Source organism: Gopherus evgoodei, chromosome 14 (assembly GCF_007399415.2).
Source record: "Gopherus evgoodei ecotype Sinaloan lineage chromosome 14, rGopEvg1_v1.p, whole genome shotgun sequence".
NCBI lineage: Eukaryota > Metazoa > Chordata > Testudines > Testudinidae > Gopherus > Gopherus evgoodei.
The window spans coordinates 17,203,240-17,225,823 of record NC_044335.1 but is presented as its reverse complement, the minus strand read 5'-3'; the positions used below and the strand labels follow the sequence as shown (position 1 = coordinate 17,225,823).

The following is a 22,584-nucleotide window of genomic DNA, read 5'->3' as shown; positions in this document are numbered from 1 at the left end:
TTTGCTGTGAGGGCCCACAGGACTTTATTTCTCCTGGATCATCTGGCTCAGCCTCAATACTGAAAACAGAAGAGTTGGCCAATGCTGCTTTAATTTGGGCTTTTTCTCATTTTGATTTACATCTGTTGTGACTATTTTTAACTGCATTATATGTCAGCATGAGGCACCATACAGTTATTCTTTTATTTGCCTTTTATTCCACTACTAAATCCCCTTCCAGGCTCATGACCCCCAGCTTTTCCTCCCAGTTGTGTCCAAGAAGCCCGTTATGTCACGAGCTTGAGGCATTGCATTAGCCACACTGTAGACAGCTCTGTCTTGAACACAGACTAGTTTTATGTAGGGAGAAGCAGACAGTCTATAGAAGAAAATCACATTTCCTTCTTCAAGGTCACACATGAAACACTGAATACATCAGCAATAGGTTCCCTTTTTGGAATCACAAACTACGACTCTAAAGGCCAAGTCCCTGGATTCTGCAACACATGCAAGACTGCCACTAAACTTGTGGAAGAAATAATGCAGGTCAGCCCCAAATTTAGCACTGGCAATAAAATATTAGACAAATATACCAGAAAGTTGGTTTGTTATTGGCCAATTCAATACCCTCAGCTGGGGAAAGGGGGGGGGGGAACCCAAAACACACCAATCTTGATTTTGCTTTCAATTCTCTCCTGACCCTAAAAATCCACAGGCATTTGTCACAATAGATGGCAGATCATCAACATTACCAAAGAGATGAGCAAAATACATCATTTGTACATTATTCATATGCAACAGGATGATAATCTTAGCCAAAAGGCCCTAATAAAATAGCAGGTGCTGAAATACATACAGGTGCTCCCTTCACACACAGGGTGCATAAGCAGGACACAATCATCACCTGACTACCCAGTGACTACATTTAAGCTTTTTATTGTTCTTGTTCTTCTATAGGTCTTGTACCTTTTTCCTATGTGCTTTGGGCATGTTAATACACACACTTCTTGCTTCACCCTACACCTAAACATTTAGCAGGACAGGTGTTGACACACAGCAACACTACAGCAGGTTAGCACAAGAAGCAAAGACGACAAATAATTCCACGCTGATAGATGTTGCAATGACAACTTTGTATGTAAGCCACTGAGTCATCCTAATTTTCACAGGGGCCTATAGATCTCTTCTTGTAAGAAAAGAAATTCAACTGCCTATTGACAGATTTAAACATATCCACAGTATGTTCTTGGCCCTTCTGTTAAATGTCTACACTGTAATTAGACACTTGCAGGTGGCCTGTGCCAGCTGACTTGGACTCACAGGGTTTGAGGTAAAGGGAGGTTTAATCGCGGTGTTGACGTTTAGGGTCAGGATGCAGCCTGAGCTCTCTGAACCCTCCTCCCTCGTAGGTTTCTCAAATCCAGAAGTCTACACCTGAGTCAACTGGCATGGGCCAGCCACTTGTAGTGTAGACATATCCTAAGCTACAAAGCCATGACACTGGCAACAGCAAACAGATGGGAGCGTAATGCAACACCAGTATCTGTTTCAGTAGCACATGATAAATTACTGTTGTATACTAGGGGCTCCATAATCCATATCAGAACTGCTCAACTACTTGCCAGGAAATTCCCCACCCACGTAAAGAAAGAGCCACACTTCAAGGCCTTCATACATACACAATCTTACCAGAAGAAGAAAGAATAGCCCTCCCTGAAGAGACATTTAGTATATAGTTTGGAACCACAATCTCCAGAGAGGTATTCAATATTAAATTTTCAGCCATCCTAAAGTTGTCCCATACTATCATTCCATTGCATTGTTTGGTAATTTAGGCCTTTGTTTTTAAGAGGATGTTTACAAATTCCTATCATTTGTAATTTTAAAAAACTAAATAAAAAAGGATCAATTTAATCATTCCCCAGCACTGTTTACAGCTCAGAAATTAACAGATTTAAACAGCTAGTAGCTAACAAAAATCCAGAAAAAAAACACTCTGTGCAAGCAAGTAGCACACAAAAGTGACCTCCACAAACTTCAACAAACAAGTCAAAAAAGGGGGTGAAAAGTGAGAAAAGTTTAGCATAACATACAAAGTAACTCAAACTCTCCATCACCACAATTGGAACACACTGATTTCACAGAGCTGGGAATGTTGGGGAACTTGTAACCCAGACACAGATTGTGATGTGCAAGATGTACATTTGGTCAGTCCAACCAATAATGTTTTGAAAGTTACGCAGATGCCCTGCTGGCCTCCAACTTGTTCCCTTCCAGAAGGCTAGCTGGGGAAGCTGACATTCCTCTGACTCAATGAGCTTTAACATGAGCTTGGAGTTGTAGGCCTACCAAGGAAGTGCAAGCAGCTAGCTATATAAACGTGATTCTCTTGGAAATTGCTTGACCTACCGCACTACTGTAGTATCAAATGGCTCAAGAGCTGGATGGATATTCTCCAATCTCTCAGGCCATGGCTACACTAGAGAGTTGCAGCCTCTCCAGATGAAAAAGTTAAGGTTTTTTTAGAAGCAGTGGTTGTGGATAGGCATGCAGGTGCAGCAAACATTTAGCAAGATGATTTATTAGGTGGAATTTGACACCAACTTTGGAAGGCCTGCAGGAGGAGTCCATAGCAACACCTTAGGCTTATGATGTGTACTGCAGCATCACTCAGCCCCGGAAACCTAAAGAACATGCACCATGCATACTGAAGCTGCTGTCATGAGGCAAAAATCTAGAGAACATTATTTCAGAGAGCGATTCTAAAGGTGGCTCTCTCAGCTTTGAAAGGATCATGTTAAACTTCCCCAACTGTAGGATGACTATTGGAAGGTTTTAAAGTGCAGCATGACCTTCGTGAACCTGATTACAACTTCCATAATGCTGAGAGATCCAACACTACCCAAATTAACTCAGGGAACTAACATAATCCTGACAGGCTGTAGCTAAGGACAGATCTTTAACATCCACACAGCCTCATCTTAAAGTGGCATTGGAAAAACATCATAACAGTTCCAGGAAGCTTATCTACCTCAGAAAGATGAAACACTAAGATAATCATGTCAAGATTTTACTCTATTTCACACAGACTGTAGGTGTTTTTAGAGAGACTTAGACCTTTAAGACACATCCCAACAGAGGATGAGAACATGTGCGTTTTCAGATTAACTATAAATGACCACAAAAAGAACAAACTGGAAATTCTCCATTACAACTGAAGTTAGGCCACAGTCTCTCTGCCTTTTGAATGTTATGCAGTAACTACACACTCCAGAGGCATTTCCTACGGGGACTGATTACATGTACAATCCTTTCATTGCTTCTGGGACTATTCCAGTAACAGATTACGATTCATTTGTGTATCTCCAGGGATACTCTGCTTGGGAAGTTACATCACACTTCAATTATTATTTACATTATCATAGTACCTAAGAGCCCTGGTAAAAAGCCAGAAGACCATTGTGCTAGGCACTAGAAAACAGACCAAAAAGACAGACCCAAAAGCTAGCAGAGGCAGTCTTTGCCTGCAAAATAAAACAGTTCCAGAAAGATCCAGGAATCCTATAATTTCTTGGAACTGTAACTTTAATGTAAAGCGTGCTAGTTCAACAGGTCCAAAAAATAGGAACCATATAGACTACATCACCATCTTGATCCCAGTCAGAACTTGTGGAGTTTATTCTCCACTCCACCATTGGGAAACAATTTATCTTTTTGTGTTTCAATAGCCTACTGTACAAATAAAGATAAGTTTCAAGATGTCTCTAAGGAAGGAATTACTTTACCATTGATAAAGTACTTTGAGCTCTTTATGTGGAAGATGTTCAAGTATTATCACCACCACACAAATGCTTCACTGTTCAAAGTATAGCTAGCCAGATGGAAAACCTGGTATGGAAACATCTCTCTTTCTAAGGCGCTCCGTCTAATCAGCAAATTAGTTACACACACAGAGCGGCCTTTTATGAGTCCAATTGTTCAGTGACAATTGTTTTTATCCTGCCCTTAGACAACTATCGCATTTTCTCTATTTGAATACCTGTGTAAGCACTGTGCTTGGAGGAATAATCCATAAGAGTCCATAAAACATCAGCTAGATCGAAATGCACATCAATAGTAACACATTTATATGTAGGCATGTGTGGCCTTTCCACCTCAAAAATCCCACTGTTACCATTCACCCACTTCCGTTCAGCAACTGAGACCCTCAGAAATTTCAGATTGCTTAGTTCTTAAAGATTCATGCTCTGTTTGGAAGTTAAACTTTGCCTACATTATGGCACTGATACAGGAAAAGTCGCAACACACATATAGATCCCTATATTTTCATCTCCCTTTCCCTTCCGACCTAGTCTCCAGGGTTTGCTTCCGACACTGTCTGAGTTAATATAATTAGTCCACCTGGAAAAGACAGACAGTGGGCTCAGAAAACAAGTCAGCAGTTGCCAGACCCTTTGTCTCCACAACTGTAGCCACCTGAATTGTCCAGGACCCTGGCTGACACTGCAGCCTTCCGTGCCGTCAGTTCTAGTTTTTCAGCCTCCAAGACAGCTTATTATTCAGGCATTGATGGCCACAGCTGTGATTCCTCTGCTTCTCTCAGAAACAGGAGGCTGAAGTTCTCCCATAGGGATCCACTGATGCCATAAAAACACAGCTACACCACGCAGTCTATTTAGGAAAAACCCCGAGTGAACCCAGCTAGGAAAAAGCACTCTTGCAGGTAGAGAGAGATGGGCATCAATCTCATAGGCACTGAGTTTTTTTTCCACCCTCAATCCTGAGGGTGTTCCACCCCGCTCGGCTCCAAGGCCCTGCCTTCAGTCCACCTCTTCCCATCCCAGCTCCCCAAGGCCCTCACAGCTCTCCACCTTCCCCCAAGCCCCTCCCCCAGGCACCAAACAGCTGTTCAGTGGCACACCCAATCAGGTGTGGCTGGTGGGTGCTGAACACCCACTATTTTTTTCCCCCAGGGGTGCTCAAACCCCATAGCATCCACAGAGTCAGTGCCTATGACCAATCTCCAGAGTTGAACTACTTGTGGTAGGCTGTTCATGGAAGATACAGAAAGTTGTTTCCTCAGTCCACTCAGGACAAAGTCTGGCAACATTCAGGAAGAAAAGTAATCCATGTCTGTTTACACTGGTCAGAGAGCGATTTGGCACAATGCTAATTGTGAACAACATCTGATTTCGGCATGCGTCCCTGGAGGTAATTATGATGGATTCAACCACTGTTTTGAAATTATGACATTTCTACAGGTTATTCATTCATTTTGCAAATAGCAGAGAGCCAAGCACAACACTACAACTGGCTGGACAGTAGCAATGCCATATAAGGCTTTGCCCACTGCATACTGTTGTGATAAGGCTTTGATCCACATAACTGTTTTACAAGAAAACCCACGAAATAGGAAGCTACTGTGGCTTATTCTATTAGCCTGCATGAATTCCACCTGATGGAGAGAATACAGCAAAGAAGAACATAAGAATGGCCATACTGGGTCAGACCAATGGTCCATGTAGTCCAGTATTCTGTCTTCCTATAGTGGTCAGTGCCAGACGCTTCAGAGGCAATGAACCGCGCAATCATTCAAAATTATATATCCCCTGTCCTCCAATCCCAGCTTCTTCCAGTCAGAGGTTTAGGAACACCCGGAGTCTGTGGTTGCACCTCTGACCATCTAGGTTAATAGCCAACGATGGATCTACCCTCCATGAACTTATCTAATTCTGTTTTGAACCCTTTTGGCCTTCACAACATCCCCTGGCAATGAGTTCCACAGAGTGACTGTGCATTGTGTGAAGAAGTACTTATGTTTGTTTTAATCCTACTGTCTTTGTTGGGGGACCTCTGGCTCTTGGGTTTTTTATAGGGGGTAAATAACACTTCCTTACTCATTTTCTCTCCATCATTCATATTGGTATAAACCTTTATCATATCACCCTTTAGTCTCTTTTCCAAACTGAACAGTCCCTGCATTTTTAATCTCTCCTCATAGGGAAGCAGCTCGGTACCCCTAATCATTGTTGTTGCCCTTCTGTGTACCTTTTCTAATTCTAATAGATCTTTTTTTGAGATGGGGCAATCAGAACTGCACACAGTATTCAAGGTGTGGGTGTATCATGGAATTATATAGTGGCATTATGATATTTTCTGCTTTATCATCTATCCCTTTCCTAATGGTTCCTAACATTGTTAGCTTTTTTGACTGCCACTGCACATTGAACAAATGTTTTCCGAGAACTATCCACAATGACTCCAAGATCTCTCGAGTGATAACAGCGAATTTAGACCCCTTTATTACATGGTTTCTGTTTTTGTAGCCCCTCTAATCTCTCTGAGCATTTCACAGTCAGTCACCATCTTGATCAGGTGGTCAGTAGTATATTCTTACTGCTGTACACTTTTTATTCAAGAATATGGTTTCTAGCCATAGAGATTCTATGGTACAGTTGGATTCATTTAGATTTTTATTATATTTGACTTCTTTCCTTCACACTGTGCCACTCCCATACTAGTATGACCTACTCTGTCATCCCCACATATTCTGTATGTTGGTATCACCGTGTCACATTGATTATCGTTGTTCCACTAAGTTTCTGTGATGCCTATTATACCAAGATCTTCATTTAATATCAGGCACTCAAGTTCACCCACCTTAGTATTTAGACTTCCTGCATTTGTACATAAGCACTTATAAAATTTGTCAATATTTAGTTGTCTACAGTGAATATCTATTTTTACACTATTTAAATCTACAATACTGAGCACCCAAAAGAAATCCAAGTCAGATAACACTGTTCAACATAACTGACACCTAACAGGCATATTAAAAAACACCAGTAACTTACATTTTTATTGAGCCTGGTATCCAAACATGCAAGTCTTTAGCCTTGCCAAAAAGAATGCTCCCAACTAACGTATGTTAAGAAAGAGAGAGAGAGAGAGCTGTAGCCCTGACATCCTCTGTCAGGCTACATCCAGACTACCCGCCGTATCGGCGGGTTAAAATCGATTGCTCGGGGATCGATATATCGCGTCTCATCTAGACGCGATATATCGATCCCTGAGCGCGTTTATATCGATTCCGGAACTCCATCAACCCCAACGGAGTTCCGGAATCGACAGGGAGGGCCGCGAACATCGATCCCGCGTGGTGAGGACGGGTGAGTAATCCAATCTTAGATATTCGACTTCAGCTACGTTATTCACATAGCTGAAGTTGCGTATCTAAGATCGATTTCCCCCCTGTAGCGTGGACCAGCCCTCACTTGGGTATTAAGACACACTGGCTGCAGAAGCAATGCTTGTAATAACTGTGTGTAAACATGGCTATAGTGTAGACAATTCTCGTACCCAATAGTAAGAAATGGCTGAAGTGGGTCTCCTTAGTTGCATGTTCTTTTAAAAGAAGAGAATCTTTAGTCCTAAAATTAATCTCCGAGACATAAAGCTGGGATTATTCATCATGTTTGTCGTCAGTCTTATGCCATGCTTAACATAGTACATCTGTTAACTCTTAATTCTACCACTGAGCAGCATGCTTAGGTAAACCAAGTATTTAAAACTACTCAAGCATTCTGTCCAAGAGTTTTGTACTGTTGCTCATTTCAGTGATAGCTGGCAATAGTAAGATCCCCAGTGGATTTCATGGAAATCTAGTTCTGTTCCTTTATCAGGGTATTAAAAAAAACTGTTTGGGGGTACAGTGCTTTTTGTTTGATTTGCTTGGGGTCTTATTTATTTTTAATTTTTTTCAGAGGGCCAGGTAGTGATCAATGATACCTCCCTGGGAGTCAACTAATCTGGATCTACATTTGTGACCATGGTGAATTAGAAGACTAAACTAACACAAAATTACTGATGCCCATGGGGCAAAGGATGCTCAAGTGCTGCTTGTGTCCTCATTACTGATTTTGCCTTGGGTACATTTCCTGGAGATTTCTCTCCCCCCCAAGTAAGAAACAAACAATGACTGATGTCTCTGATGCCCTTCCCTCTTTCTCTGCTGCAGTAATTCTGGTATTCTTCTTTCACATCTCCACTTATCTCTGAAGGGGCTGAACCTGACCACCTCTTTATAGGACTCAGCTCACCTTATTGTCTCTCATTGCAAAACAGAGCTCAAGTTACAATTCACTTTTTCCACACTGCTAATAGCTCCTGAGCTGTTTCCAATGGCAATGCTTACCATCGCAACCCTCCAAGTCTTGTCAGCTATGCCCAGATTCCCTCACCACCTTACTGTAACATTTCCACCACTAACTGCGGAGCACTTGAGATTTGTCAGAATGATACATTATACAATTAAACAGTATCACATTTGACAACAATTAAGTGAGACATTTTACAGGGAAGGACAACAACAGGTTAAGAGCAATATGTAGAATGGCACATTAGTAGCAATTGTGTAATTTTAGATTCCCTTTTATTGCGCTACTGTTTATTGAGAGAAAATGTCTAAGCACTGGACAGAAAAGAGAAGGTGCACTCAAGAACTTTGCTACCATGCTAAAACCAAGTTCTTTGTTATTTTACCATAACCAGCGTCCCTACTGATGAGTCTGGAGCAGACATCTGTTATCCACTATGTTTGGAGAAGTAAAAGTGAATTACAACTCTACTAGATAGAAAGGGCTTTTTTAACCCAATGATTTAGCTTCTCTGCAATTTCCAGGTTCAGCCAAATGAGATTCCCAATGCAAGCACAGGTTTGAAGAAAAACCTCCTGTCAAAGGCAAAATCTGAAGGAAAACACTTCTGGAATACAGAAGGCAGTACACAATTACAATGTGAAGGCCTTTCCTAAGCATTAAGGTCAATGTAGCAACAATCCTGAAAAATAACCAAAAACAAGTTGTTGGAGATTCCTAACTTAAGGTGAAAATGCTCAAGATGAACAATAACTGACTCCACAACTGATTTGTGAAAGCACTGCTATTACTTTGAACTGCGATAGAAAGTTGGAATGTTACTCCCTAATTCCTGTTAAATTTCAAAACTGCATTTGCAAGAGAGGACTACATTTTTAGGAGAGCTAAACTAGCATTTTGACTATACTAGCATAAAAACCACACCGATTTCTACAGCAATGGCTCAACAAGCAACCAAAAATGTGATAGTTAAGGAACACACAGTGCAACATAGATTAAAACTTAAAATAAAACTGTTTAGCTCAAACTAAATCTGTGCTTTTGAGAGGTGTGCGTGTGTAGATTTACAACTCCCTGCTTCAGTGTTGGCTTCTGTGTATGTATGCAATTTACACAAATCTACTTCTGGGCATGTGTCCCACTGAAATTGTGCACTATTCTTAATTGGAGGACGCAAGCGTAGACTTGGAAACAAAGTTGGAAAACCCTATTTTCAGAACTTTGGGAGCAGACTGAAGGATATGGATGTGTGGTTCTCTTGTTTATTGCACAGTTAAAGCCAATGCAGTTGCATTTTGTGATTTAAACCACATTTGCTTTATGGCCCTTATTGAAGTTATCAGCTAGACACTGAAATAAGACATGTTCTGAGAAGTAAACAAAAATGCGTCCTATGATTCTCACTAGCATCCCTTTAACTTATTTATTGCCCTGAGTAGTTTTACCGTAAGTCAATAAAAACAGACTGCTCTTTCAGTAAGGAGCCCAAATATGAACTGGTGGCTCTTTGGGCCTTTGAAACTCTGTCTTTAACAACCAATCCATGTTAATAGTGCCGCTCAGTTTACCATGAGGCATAATGCACAATGGCAATTAATGGTTATGTGGTATTCTCTCTAATAACCCTTTCCAAACCAGAAACAAGATAGTGACAAGAAAGAGCTGAATATTAAATTTCACAGCAGGGGTGGCTCCAGGCACCAGCACAGCAAGCACGTGCCAGGGGCAGCAAGCTGCAGGTGACGGCCTGCCAGTTGCTCTGAGGGTGGCAGTCAGGCAGCTTTTGGCGGCATTTCTGCAGGAGGTCCGCCGGTCCCGCGGTTTCCACAGCGGGTACGCTGAAGGTGCGCGACCGGCAGATCACCCACAGAACTGCTGCCGAATCTGCGTGACCAGTGGACCTCCCACAGAAATGCTGCCGAAGGCTGCCTGACTGTCATGCTTGGGGCGGCAAAAAACAGAGCCGCCCCTGATTCACAGGTTTCTTGGGGTGGGGAAAAACCCACTGGATTTATGCAATCAGCAGAAGTAAATAGTTCTTATGTGGGCCGGGAAGGCAGATTTTATTTAAACACGTGTGTGCACGCAAAAAGTATTTTGTTCAAGTACCAAGGAGAATTAGAGGTTGGGTGTGTTTACATTCATTCTTTCACTCTGTGCAGGCTCTAGCTTGCAGGATGCTAAGGAGGGTAGATGGTTTCATGAGCAAGGATGTTTTGTCAAGAACAGGAAAGGGTGGGGCTACCCATGGTTCAGAGGAAAAAAACAGGGGCAAATCCAAATCCCAAGAACTTCAGGTTCCTCATGAATACCTGACAAGTTTGTCTATTTCCAACAGAATTTGACCTTTCATTTCCCTAGGTTTGCCAACAATACAGTCTTGAAGTTCTTTTAAGGATTTCCCACTATTACAGCAAAAATGTTAGTGCTAGCCAAGCTGTCAGCATTTAAACCATATTCATAGATTCCAAGGCCAGAAAGGACCATTGTGATAAACTAGTCTGATCTCCTGTATAACACAGGCCACAGAACTTCCCCAAAATAATTCCTGGAGCATCCCTTGTAGAAAAACATCCAACCCTGATTTAAAATTCACTGATCAAGAAATCCACTCTGACCCTTCATCAATTGTTGCAATGGTTAATTACCCTTGCTGTTACAAATTTACACCTTATTTCCAGTCTGAATTTGTCTGGCTTCAATGTCTTGCCACTGGATCACATTATTCATCAGCTAGACTGAAGAGCCCAGTATCAAATATTTGTTCCCCCATGTCACCAGGCTGTAATCAAGTCACCCCTTAACCTTCTCTTTGTTAAGCTAAATAGATTGAATTCCTGGAGTCTGTCACTATAGACAACTATAGACAAATGGTTGCGTAGATCTGTTCAGAGGGGTTAGACACTACCTAAAATGGTGGCAGCCACTTGAAGTTCACTCCCACAATTACTCTCATTGGTTGAACTGTACCAGTGAGATATTTCCAATAGCTTAAGGAAAGGTCAATGCTAAAAAGACAGCTCTTCTAGTTGTGATGGGAACTGTCAACATGCAAATACACCAACAAGCTTAAATAGCACCAAGGAAGTGTGAATTGTCCTATTAATTCAGAAGAATGTCAATGAACATGCCAACTGAAGCCTTGTCTACTCTAGGCCCATGGAAATTTTACAAGCAATTAACTAGTTAACTCAAGCAATTAATGCAAAACAAATTAACTAGATTTTAAAAATTTCTTATGCCCCTTCATGCTTTGACTTGCAGATTACAAACATTTGCACTGTAAAAAAAAAAGAGTGCAATCAAAACTATAAAGTGAGCACTTACACTTTGTATTCTGTGTTATAACTGAAATCAGTATTTGAAAATGCAGAGAATATTCATAAAGATTATTATAAATTTAAATTGGTATTCTGTTATTGTTTAACTGTGTGATTAAACTGTGATTAATCATGACTATTTCTTTAATCTCATGATTGTGAATATCTTTTTTAATAGTTCCACAGCCCTAGTTTTTTTCACCATTGTCCCAATTAAATCTCATCAGAGCAAATTTAACTGACATTGTACTAGCAGCCCATCTACACAAAGCCCCCCAGTATGGCTCACACCAGTGCAACTGAACCAGTGACAATGGTGGAAAATTTTAATTAGAAATTCTTTAGAGCAGTCAAGGCTAAACGGTGAAATTTTCAAGAACTTTATTGTATTAACGTATGCACAGCTTGGTGCACCTAATTTGCATGTGCACTGGTGACAGCTGGAGGATTTACAGTTGAATCCTGCCCTCCTGCTAGCCACAGCATAAACAGGCAACCCCCAACATACTGTTTAACAGAAGGGGGCTAGAACATTGAGATCTTAAGATTCTCTGGCAACTGGAAAAAGGGAGGCCTGAAGAATGGACACTGAGGGCAACAGCATCCAGAGAGATCCCAAGGGACAACCAGAAGAGAGAGAGTTATAGGAAGCTAGGTATCATACGAGAAAAGAACATTGCTGGGAGTGGAAGAGATGGAGAAAGCAGAGAAGTGCATCTCCTGGAAAGTGTCTCCTTGCACCGAGGGTGAGAGGGGATCAAATCCTACCAAATTCTCTCAAGTAATTCTTGCATCTCAGACAATGACTAGTTAGTTGCAGAGGAGAGGGTGTGGGTTTACCTTTATTTCTAAAGCACGCATTCACCTAGTATTCCAGACACATGAGGGTGATCCGATAAACACGGAAATGTTTCGAGGGGAGGAGGGCACACATGGTCAGAAGTGGGGTCCTCAGCTCATGCTACACAAAAGAGCATGAGACCACATTAACAGTTTTATCTTGCCGCGAGGCAGGACTCCCCATCCAGACTAACTGGGGAAGAAAGTCTCAAAACTCTTCCCTGCACACATATGGTATTGATGACGACAACAGGTAGGCGGACTCCCCCATTGTCACTCCAAAAGGGGGGCGGGAGAGGAAGAGAAGACACCTCAGGAACTTTACTGTTTCTGCTGATGTTACCTTGAATGTTCTCAGATGCTATGGTGATGGATGACAGAATAAAATTTTAAGATATGGGTGGGCGCTCAGCTTCTCTGCTGCCAAGATGCACAAAACAACCTTGCCTACCCAAGACAGGGCTTTCAAAACTACTTTCTGGTTTTTGACCCTGGAATTGGCAATACTAACTCCATTCCCTAAGCACGGGCTTACATCTCCTTTAGAATTAGAAGTATCCTTACCAGTGGTTTTAAAATGTGATCAACTATTAAGTATTGCTTTAATGTAGACAATTTGCAGAACTTGGTTGTTTTCTACAAAACCTGGTCCAGTACCTGAGGATGCTAGTCATTTATTAGCCTCATTAGTGCCAATGAATTATTCTTTTTGTCTCAAGATTTGGAATTAACCTAGAACAATGTTTTTCACCCTTTCTAGAGCAGGCAGCCCTTTATTCAAAGTCCAATATTTTTAGGACCCCCCACGTTTACTGTACAAGTCAAAGATGTACAAATAATGATAAGCCTGGACGATTAATCTGTGTGCATGTTTCAAAAGGCTGACAGAAAGTACTTGAACTTGACGGGTCAGTGCATGAGGGGAGAAGGGAAACAAAATTTTATTTGCTTTAGGTAATACAATTTTCAATGTCTCATGACCCCCTCAATTGCCTTTTGTGATCCCCTTGGGGGTTATGATCCATCAGTTGAGAAACACTCATCTAGAAGCACAGGATCAAGTAGAATTAACCAATTTTACTGCTCCTTGTTTTTGAGACAATAAAGCAATTCAGACCAAAAAACAAAAGGATAGTGATATCTCTAACACTGCAATACTTGTTAATACAGTTAATTCTTGATTTTAAAACTTAACTTTCAGGTTCAAGGTTTGCAATTTTGATCAGTTGAGGCCAGCAGGTCTAGTCAACAATGATGATGCAGGATCAGATCAGAGTTAACAGCGTTTTTGTCCTGGTGTCAAGTATCAGGAGGGTAGCCGTGTTAGTCTGTATCCACAAAAACAAAAAGGAGTCCAGTGGCACCTTAAAGACTAACAGATTTATTTGGGCATAAGCTTTCGTGGGTAAAAAGCGTCACTTCTTCAGATGCATGGAGTGAAAGTTACAGATGAAGGCATTATAGAATGACACATAATGCCTGCATCTGTAACTTTCACTCCATGCATCTGAAGAAGTGACGCTTTTTACCCACGAAAGCTTATGCCCAAATAAATCTGTTAGGCCTGGTCTACGCTACGATTTTAGGTCAAATTTAGCAGCATTACCTCGATTTAAGCCTGGACCACTCCACACAATGACTTTTTTTTTTTTTGACTTAAAGGTCTCTTTAAATCGATTTCTTTACTCCACTGCCGACGAGGCGATTAGCGCTGAAATTGGCCTTGCCGGGTCGAATTTGGGGTAGTGTAGACCCAATTCAATGGTATTGGCCTCCGGGAGCAATCCCAGAGTGCTCCAACTCAGATGCACTGGCCAGGTAGACAGGAAAAGGCCTGCAAACTTTTGAATCTCATTTCCTGTTTGGCCAGCGTGGCAGGGTGCAGGTGAGTGCAGATCTCATCAGCAGAGGTGACCATGATCGAGTCCCAGGATCGCAAAAGAGCTCCAGCATGGACCAAATGGGAGGTATGGGATTCTGCTCGCCATATGGGGAGATGAACCCATGCTAGCTGAATTCCATTCCAGTAAATGAAATGCCAAAACATTAGAAAAAGTTTCAAAGGGCATGAAGGACAGAGGCCATAACAGGGACGGAAAGCAGTGATGCATGAAAATTAAGGAGCTCATGCAAGCCTACCAAAAAACCAGAGAGGCAAATGGCCACTCCAAATCAGAGCCCTGAACATGCAGCTTCTATGATGAGCTGCATGCCATGCTAGGGGGTGCAGCCACCACTACCCCAACCCTGTGCTTTGACTCTGTCAATGGAGAATCACACAACACGGAAATGGGTTTGGGGGATGAGGAAGATGATGATGAAGAGACTGAAGATAGCTCACAGCAAGGAAGTGGAGAAACCAGTTTCCCCAACAGCCAAGATATGTATCTCACCCTGGACCTGGAGCCAGTAACTCCCAACCCCACCAAAGGTGTGCTCCCAGACCCTGAAGGCAGAGAAGAGACCTCTGGTGAGTGTACCTTTGTAAATGTTACACATGGTTTAAAAGCAAGCATGTTTAATGATTAGTTTGCCCTGGCATTTGCGGTCAGTACAGCTACTGGAAAAGTCTGTTAATGTGTATAGGGATGGAGCGGAAATCCTCCAGGAACATCTCCATAAAGCTCTCCTGGATGTACTCCCAAAGCCTTTGCAAAAGGTTTCTGGGGAGGGTGGCCTTATTCTGTCCACCATGGTAGGACACTTTATCACGCCAGGCCAGTAGCACTTAGTCGGGAATCATTGCATAACAAAGCATGGCAGGCAGCGTACGGTCCTGGTATTTGCTGGCATTCAAACAACATCCATTCTATATCTCGCTGTGTTATCCTCAGGAGAGTGATCTCACTCATGGTCACCTGGTTGAAATAGGGTGCTTTTATTAAGGGGACATTCAGAGGTGCCCGTTCCTGCTGGGCTGTTGCTGAACAGAAATGTTCCCTGCTGTTAGCCACGCGGTGCGGGGGAGGGGTGAAGCGTGAGTGATCTCTCGCTCCAAACTAGCAGGCCCTCAATACAAGAGGCAAAATGCAACCTTGTAACAAAAGCACGTGCTGTGTAATGTGAACAGCAAGGTTTAACATGAAACAGTGTACTCGTTCTCTAAGTGTCTTTTTAACTATCACTCTCCCTTTTCCTCCACCAGCTGCAAATGTTTCTCCTTCCCAGGGGCTAGCGAAGATTAGAAGGCAAAAAAAAACCACACTTGGGATGAAATGTTCTCTGAACTCCTGCTATCCTCCTACACTGACAGAGCACAGCAGAATGTGTGGAGGCAGACAATGTCAGAGTGCAGGAAAGCACAAGAGAACGTGAGGACAGGTGGCGGCCTGAAGAGAATAAGTAGCGTCAGCTTGCTGACAGAAGGCAAGAGTCAATGCTCAAGCAGCTGGAAGATCAAACTCATATGCTTCAGTATATGGCTGAGCTGCAGGAAAGGCAGCAGGAGCACAGACCGTTGCTATAGCCCCTCTGTAACCAACAGCCCTCCTCCCCAAGTTCCATAGCCTCCTCACGCAGACGCCCAAGGACGCGGTGGGGGGGCCTCCAGCCACCCAGCCACTCCACCCCAGAGGATTGCCCAAGCAACAGAAGGCTGGCTTTCAAAAAGTTTTTAAGTTTTAGAGTGCAGTGTGGCCTTGTCCTTCCCTCCTCCCCCACCCCACTCGGTGCTTCCCTCCTCCCCCACCCCTCCCGGGCTACCTTGGCAGTTATTCTCCTATTTGTGTGATGAATTAATAAAGAATGCATGAATATGAAGCAACAACGACTTTACTGCCTCTGCAAGCGGTGATCGAAGCAGGGAGGGGAGGGTGGCTAGCTTACAGGGAAGTAGAGTGAACCAAGATGGGGGGGAGGGGTTCATCAAGGAGAAAAACAGAACTTGCACACAGTAGCCTGGCTAATCATGAAACTGGTTTTCAAAGCTTCTCTCATGCACACCATGTCCTCCTGTACTCTTCTAACCGCCCTGGTGTCTGGCTGCACGTAATCAGCAGCCAGGCGATTTACCTCAACCTCCCATCCCACCATAAATGTCTCCCCCTTACTCTCACAGATATTGTGGAGCGCACAGCAAGCAGTAACAACAGTGGGAATACTGGTTTAGCTGAGGTCTATCCAAGTCAGTAAACTGCACCAGCGTGCTTTTAAAAGTCCAAATAGACATTCTACCACCATTCTGCACTTGCTAAGCCTATAGTTGAACAGCTCCTGACTACTGTCCAGGCTGCCTGTGTACAGCTTCATGAGCCATGACATTAAGGGGCAGGCTGGGTCCCCAAGGGTAACTATAGGCATTTCAACATCCCCAACGGTTATTTTCTGGTCTGGGAAGAAAGTTCCTTCCTGCAGCTTTTGAAACAGACCAGAGCTCCTGAAGACGCGAGCGTCATGTACCTTTCCCAGCCATCCCACGTTGCTGTTGGTGAAACGTCCCTTGGGATCCACCATTGCTTGCAGCACCATGGAAAAGTATCCCTTGTGATTTACGTACTGGGTGCCCTGGTGCTCCGGTGCCAAGATAGGGATATGAGTTCCATCTATCACCCCACCACAGTTAGGAAATCCCATTGCAGCAAAGCCATTCACTCTGACCTGCACATTTCCCAGAGTCACTACCTTTCATATCAGCAGCTCTTTGACTGCATTGGCTAACTGCATCACAGCAGCCCTCACAATAGATTTGCCTACTCTAAATTGATGCCCGACTGACCAAGCTGTCTGACGTTGCAAGGTTCCACAGGGCTATTGCCACTCGCTTCTCAACTGTGAGGGCTACTCTCATCTTGGTATTCTGGTGCTTCAGGGCAGAGAAAACAAGTCACAAAGTTCCATTAAAGTGTCCTTATGCATGCCAAAGTTTCGTAGCCACTGGGAATCATCCTAGACCTGCAACACTATGCGGTCCCACCAGTCTGTGCTTGTTTCCCGGGCCCAGAATCGGCGTTCCACAGCATGAACCTGCCCCATTAACACCATGATGTGTACACTGCCAGGGCCCGTACTTTGGCAGAAGTCTGTGTCCATGTCTATGTCCTTATCAGCACGCTGCCGTCGCCTCCTCACCTGGTTTTGCTCTGGCAGGTTCTGGTTCTGCATATACTCCAGGATAATGCACATGGTGTTTGCAGTGATCATAATTGCTCCAGTGATCTGAGCAGGCCCCATGATCCCAGTGCTATGGCGTCTGGGCTGAAAAAAGGCGCAACACAATTGTCTGCTCTGACAGAGGGAGGGGCGACTGACAACATGGCTTACAGGGAATTAAAATCCACAAAGGGAGTGGCTTTGCATCGAGGAGAAACACAAACAAATGTCACACAGAACGGCCCCCTGAAGGATTGAACTCAAAACCCTGGGTTTAGCAGGCCGTTGATTTCAGGGAGGGAGGGAGGAAGCAAATGAATACAAAACAAATCGGGTCTATTTCTTGTTTTGATTCACTCCATCTACCCTTTACATTTTTAATCTGGCAGCAGATGGTGCAGTAGGACTGCTAGCCATTGTCATGTGTTCGGCAGAAGATAGGAGTGACTCAACCAGGTCATTCCTATGTCTGCCCAGGCGCCCCAACTGACCTCACTGAGGTTGGTTAAAAGAGCACCCAGGAATAAGACGATAACGGCTACCAGTCGTAACGCACCATCTGCTGCCAAAAGGCAATGAGCTGCCTCTGTGTAGCAATGCAGTCCCATGTCTGCCAGCACCCAGGAGACTTACAGTGACGGTGAGCTAAGCGGGCTCCATGCTTGCCATGGTATGGTATCTACTCAGGTAACCCAGGAAAAAAGGCGTGAAATGATTGTCTGCCATTGCTTTCACAGAGGGAGGGAGAGGGGGGCCTGACGACATGTACCCAGAACCACCTACAACACTGTTTTTGCCCCATCAGGCATTGGAATCTCGACCCAGAATTCCAATGGGCAGCGGAGACTGTGGAAACTGTGGGTTAGCTACCCACAGTTCACGTTCCAGAAGTTGACTCTAGCCTCAGTACTGTGGAAGCAGTCTGTCGACTTAATGCACTTGGAGCATTTTGTGTGGGGACACACAATCGACTGTATAAAAATGATTTCTAAAAAACCAACTTCTATAAATTTGACCGAATTTCATAGTGTAGACGAACCCTATGTTGCAATAATAGGTCTTATTAGGAGAAATAACTACAGTCTAATGAAAACAGATGGCTGGCACTTCAAACAAAGGCATTTAGAAAGCACAAGCATGTATGTGCAACACTGTACACTTAAAATCCTGTTTATAGATGAAGTCTAATTTGTAGTGCATGTACACACTGAGCAGAACCCAGAAGTCACCCCCTAGAAGTCACGAGTTCCTCCACTACTTCTGAAGAAAAGATAACAAAAATGAACCTAGAGCAACCCTGCTCTTTGGACTGAACTCCCCTTTTCCCTAGTTGAAAACTGGGAATCCAAGCCTAAACACTCATAAGCAGCAATCTGAAAACATCTACACAAAAAGTTTATTCGTTTCAGAAAAGACAGCAAGAACAAGAGGAAAAGAACCCAACCCCTTCCCTAAAATAATCTGCATTCACCAACCATCTAGAATTTGTGGTCAAGACTGCAGGTTACTCTACTCCTATATTTTTATTCAAATACAGACTACAAAACAATACAATACAATACAATGGTGTATTTGACTAAATATTCAGCAGATCAGCCCCACCTTTTATATTCTTTAGCTGACTGACTGCAAGATCTCTCAACCTCTCTTGACTGAGGAATCCAACGGGGGCTAAAACTAGTACAGAGACTTCTCCAGGTTCTTCACAGAGTAAGAAGAAAAAACAGACCGAGCTCAATCCTTTGAATAAGAAAGCCTCAGATAGTTCAGATACTGTTAGAGTTACTGTGTAAACATTTTTATTCTGTTTTACTTCACTCCCCATGCAGAAGAGCTATTAAGAACTACAGCACAGTTACTTAAGAACTAGAGACACAGCAATATTAACTTTCCCCAAGCCCTTCCTCATCACTTCAGACTCTCCCCAAATAAGAGCTAGACAGTGCTTCTGTATTGCTTCCACATTGTCATTTTGGGATTTTATAATTTAACAATGATTGCAGAATTCCCCTCCCTAAGAGCATTAGGTCTAGTTGCCAAGTCAAGAAAGTCATGCTAGTAAATGTGCATACCAAACTCCCAGGTAGCGGTGTAGATTTCTACAGTGGATACAATACAGAGACAGGCCACCATTGCTACCCAAGCCCCAGGTAAGAATAAGGTTTTAGAAAAAAAACCAGGACATTAAAGGATTCTGATGGAACTCTGACAATATTTTTGGTGTACTTTACGAGCCATAGCATTTTGGTGGGTGGATGCCCATTTCACCATGCATGTGGTGCACTATGGCTGACTAGCAAGAGGGAAGATTTAGCTCAGGGGTCGGCCACCTTTCAGAAGCGCTGTGCCAAGCCTTCATTCATTCACTCTAATTTAAGGTTCTGCGTGCTGGTAATACATTTTAAAGTTCTTAGAAGGTCTCTTTCTATAAGTCTATAAGATAGAACTAAACTATTGTTGCATGTAAAGTAAATAAGGTTTTTAAAATGTTTAAGAAGCTTCATTTAAAATTAAATAAAATGCAGAGCCCCCTCAGCCCCCCCAGACTGGTGGCCAGGACCCAGGCACTGACTGCGCCACTGAAAATCAGCTCGCGTGCCGCCTTCAGCACCCATGTCATAGGTTGCCTACCCCTGGTTTAGCTCCTTAGAAGACAGTAGACACTTCACACTAAGACATTCCAAGAATGAGGAGAAGGTTTTTGTTGGAAGGAGTTTAAACCATTAACACTTTTTTGATAATACTTAACTCATTTACAGTGAACTCTCCAATAAACAGGAAATCAGCGGCCTCAGAATTTAACCCATAGCAGGCCATAAATGAGTGCCCAAACTCAACTAGCGTTCAGAAATCGGAACAGAAGTAATGCAGCCTTGGAAAATTGTGTAATTACCAGCCCATCCTTTAGCAAGGTGGATTGATCAGTGAATAATATATTCTGAATTATCAAAAAAATATTTGTCCTAGGTCAGAGGAAAAGTAGAATTTTGCAAGGCTAGAATAATGCATGACACATACTTTGCATTACAGGTTTTTTATATAAATGGGCTTCTTTTGATTTCCATATTCTGTTATCAAAAAGTTCATGATCTACTTATAAGCCAATAGAAGAAATATTTTCAATCACTGAAACCATGCATCTGAGGAAGTGGGTATTCACTCACGAAAGCTCATGCTCCAAAACGTCTGTTAGTCTATAAGGTGCCACAGGACTCTTCGCTGCTTTTACAGATAAAGACTAACACGGCTACCCCTCTGATACTTGAAACCAAACTGCATGTTAACCAAACAGAAGAAAATAATGTATTAATAATACAAATTTATGGTCATGTTAATCTATGCTCCATTAGGCACCTGTAGTCTCCAAGGCTTAATTTACAGCTACTAAATTTAATACACACAAGGAACATATCTCCCTCCTTCCGGTTTTCTTATTATACCAACAGGACCTAAACCCCTAAGGATCAGTTCTGCATGTTAGAAACAGCGGGTGTTCTAAAGTATGCTGAAGGTGATGAAAATACTAACTTTCTATAACTGATTTCTATAGAAAGCTTGACCATCAACCCAGGACACTCTCAGAACTGCTAGGTAAGCACAGCAGTTGTATTTCATTTCTAACATGATTTTAATCTGTTCACATTAGAAGGTGCAAACCACACCATGAATTTTCAGATCAATAGTTTGCACTAGACTAGACCAGCTTACGTACAAAACACAAGAAAACTGCCTGAGTCCTTTTCTCAGAAAAGGCTTATCAGGATGTGATGTGGTCTCTGAAGTAGTACGTTCACTCTTTCACAAGCTATACCCAGTATACCATGTACTGGATTAGAAACCAAACTTGTCAAACTAATCAACTGGAGAACATCTGGAAATACAGCATTCTTGGTTTTTTAAAAACAAACAGTTACCATTTTCATAACTCGGTAGTTAGCAGTAAGACCCCAGACTGAATTAGTAATGATCTAATTGCACATAGCTAATAGCTGTCTAGTGGACGGCAGTTTGAAAGGGAAAATGGTGTCATTGCTCATTGGCTTTACAAACTTGCTTCCTCTTCCAATGCTCTCCCCGCCCCTTGGCACGAGGGAACACAGCGGACATAGAGGTTGTGTCATTTTCCTATTTTGAAAAAAAAAAAAAAGCCACCCCAAGTTCTAGGGTGGATTACGGAGCATTTCCTGCCCTCCCCCGCAGTGTTACCCCATTAGCTACCCCCGGTAAAACCGTACGAGCAGAAACCACCTCCTTCGGCGGCCTTGCCCCAAGACGTTGAGAAGCCTCGGGGGCAAGCCCCAAAGCTGCCTGTTTAGCCACACGCCCTACACAGCCGGGTCTCTGGCCACGCCACACGCCCCCGGAGGTGCCAGGTGCCGGCCAGCCCTGGGCGGTGTCACAACCTGGCCAAAGCAGGAGGATTCCGGGACTCCCAGGGGGAACGAGCCTCTCTGGGCCGGGCTCTCTGGAAATTTCTGGCTGGCGCGGATCATGCGGGGTTGGCCCCGCTCCCGCCCGCCCCTGCCCGCTCCGGGGGGCCCGCTCCCGGGAGGGGGGCAGGCGATCCCGCCCGCGTGAGCAGGGGGGAGGGGCGGGGCCATAGGCGACCCCCCAGCCCAGCGCGTCCAGGCCCCCCCGCCGGAGCCCCCCGCCGCCTCTCACCGATGCCGGGCGCCACATAGACGAAGTAGAGGAAGGAGGAGGAGAGCGAGAAGAGGAAGAGCAGGGCCACCAGCGAGCGTCGGGGCAGCAGCCGCCAGGCCCCCCGGAGCCACCGCATGGCCCCCGATCCGCTCCGATCCGCCTGCCCGAGCCCGCGGCCACTCACAGGCGGGGAGGGGGCGGCTCCGCGCTCTACGGCCGATCACCCGCCGCCAGCTCCCAGCCCCGCCGCATGAATGAGGAGCCGGCTGCGCTCCCCCCGCGGAACGGCACCGGCGCGCGGGGCGGGCGGGGCCCGAGAGAGGCGGCGGAGCAGGGACCGTCTGCAAACTCCGCTCCGGCGACACTGCAGAATAGGGACCCGCCCCAACTTCCCCTCTGCCCACACTGCAGAACTGGGACACGCCACAAGCGCCCCTCAGCCTACACTGCAGAACGACTAGGGTTCATCTGCGAAGTCCTTGCTACCTACACTGCAGTACTGGGAACCATTTGCAAACACCCCTTGTTTTATAATGAAACACTCAGCGGATGTCCAC

At 44.0% G+C, this 22,584-nt stretch overlaps 1 protein-coding gene across 1 annotated transcript in view; it reads right to left on the bottom strand.

Moving 5' to 3' along the window:
* The window catches only part of B4GALT5 (beta-1,4-galactosyltransferase 5), a 74,062-nt gene extending 51,863 nt beyond the window's left edge, over positions 1-22,199 (bottom strand). The window contains exon 1 of the mRNA XM_030533640.1: positions 22,046-22,199. Within this exon, the coding sequence (XP_030389500.1) occupies positions 22,046-22,163 (118 nt within the window). The 5' untranslated portion in view covers positions 22,164-22,199. The remainder of the gene's footprint in view (positions 1-22,045) is intronic.
* Positions 22,200-22,584: the final 385 nt, after the last annotated feature.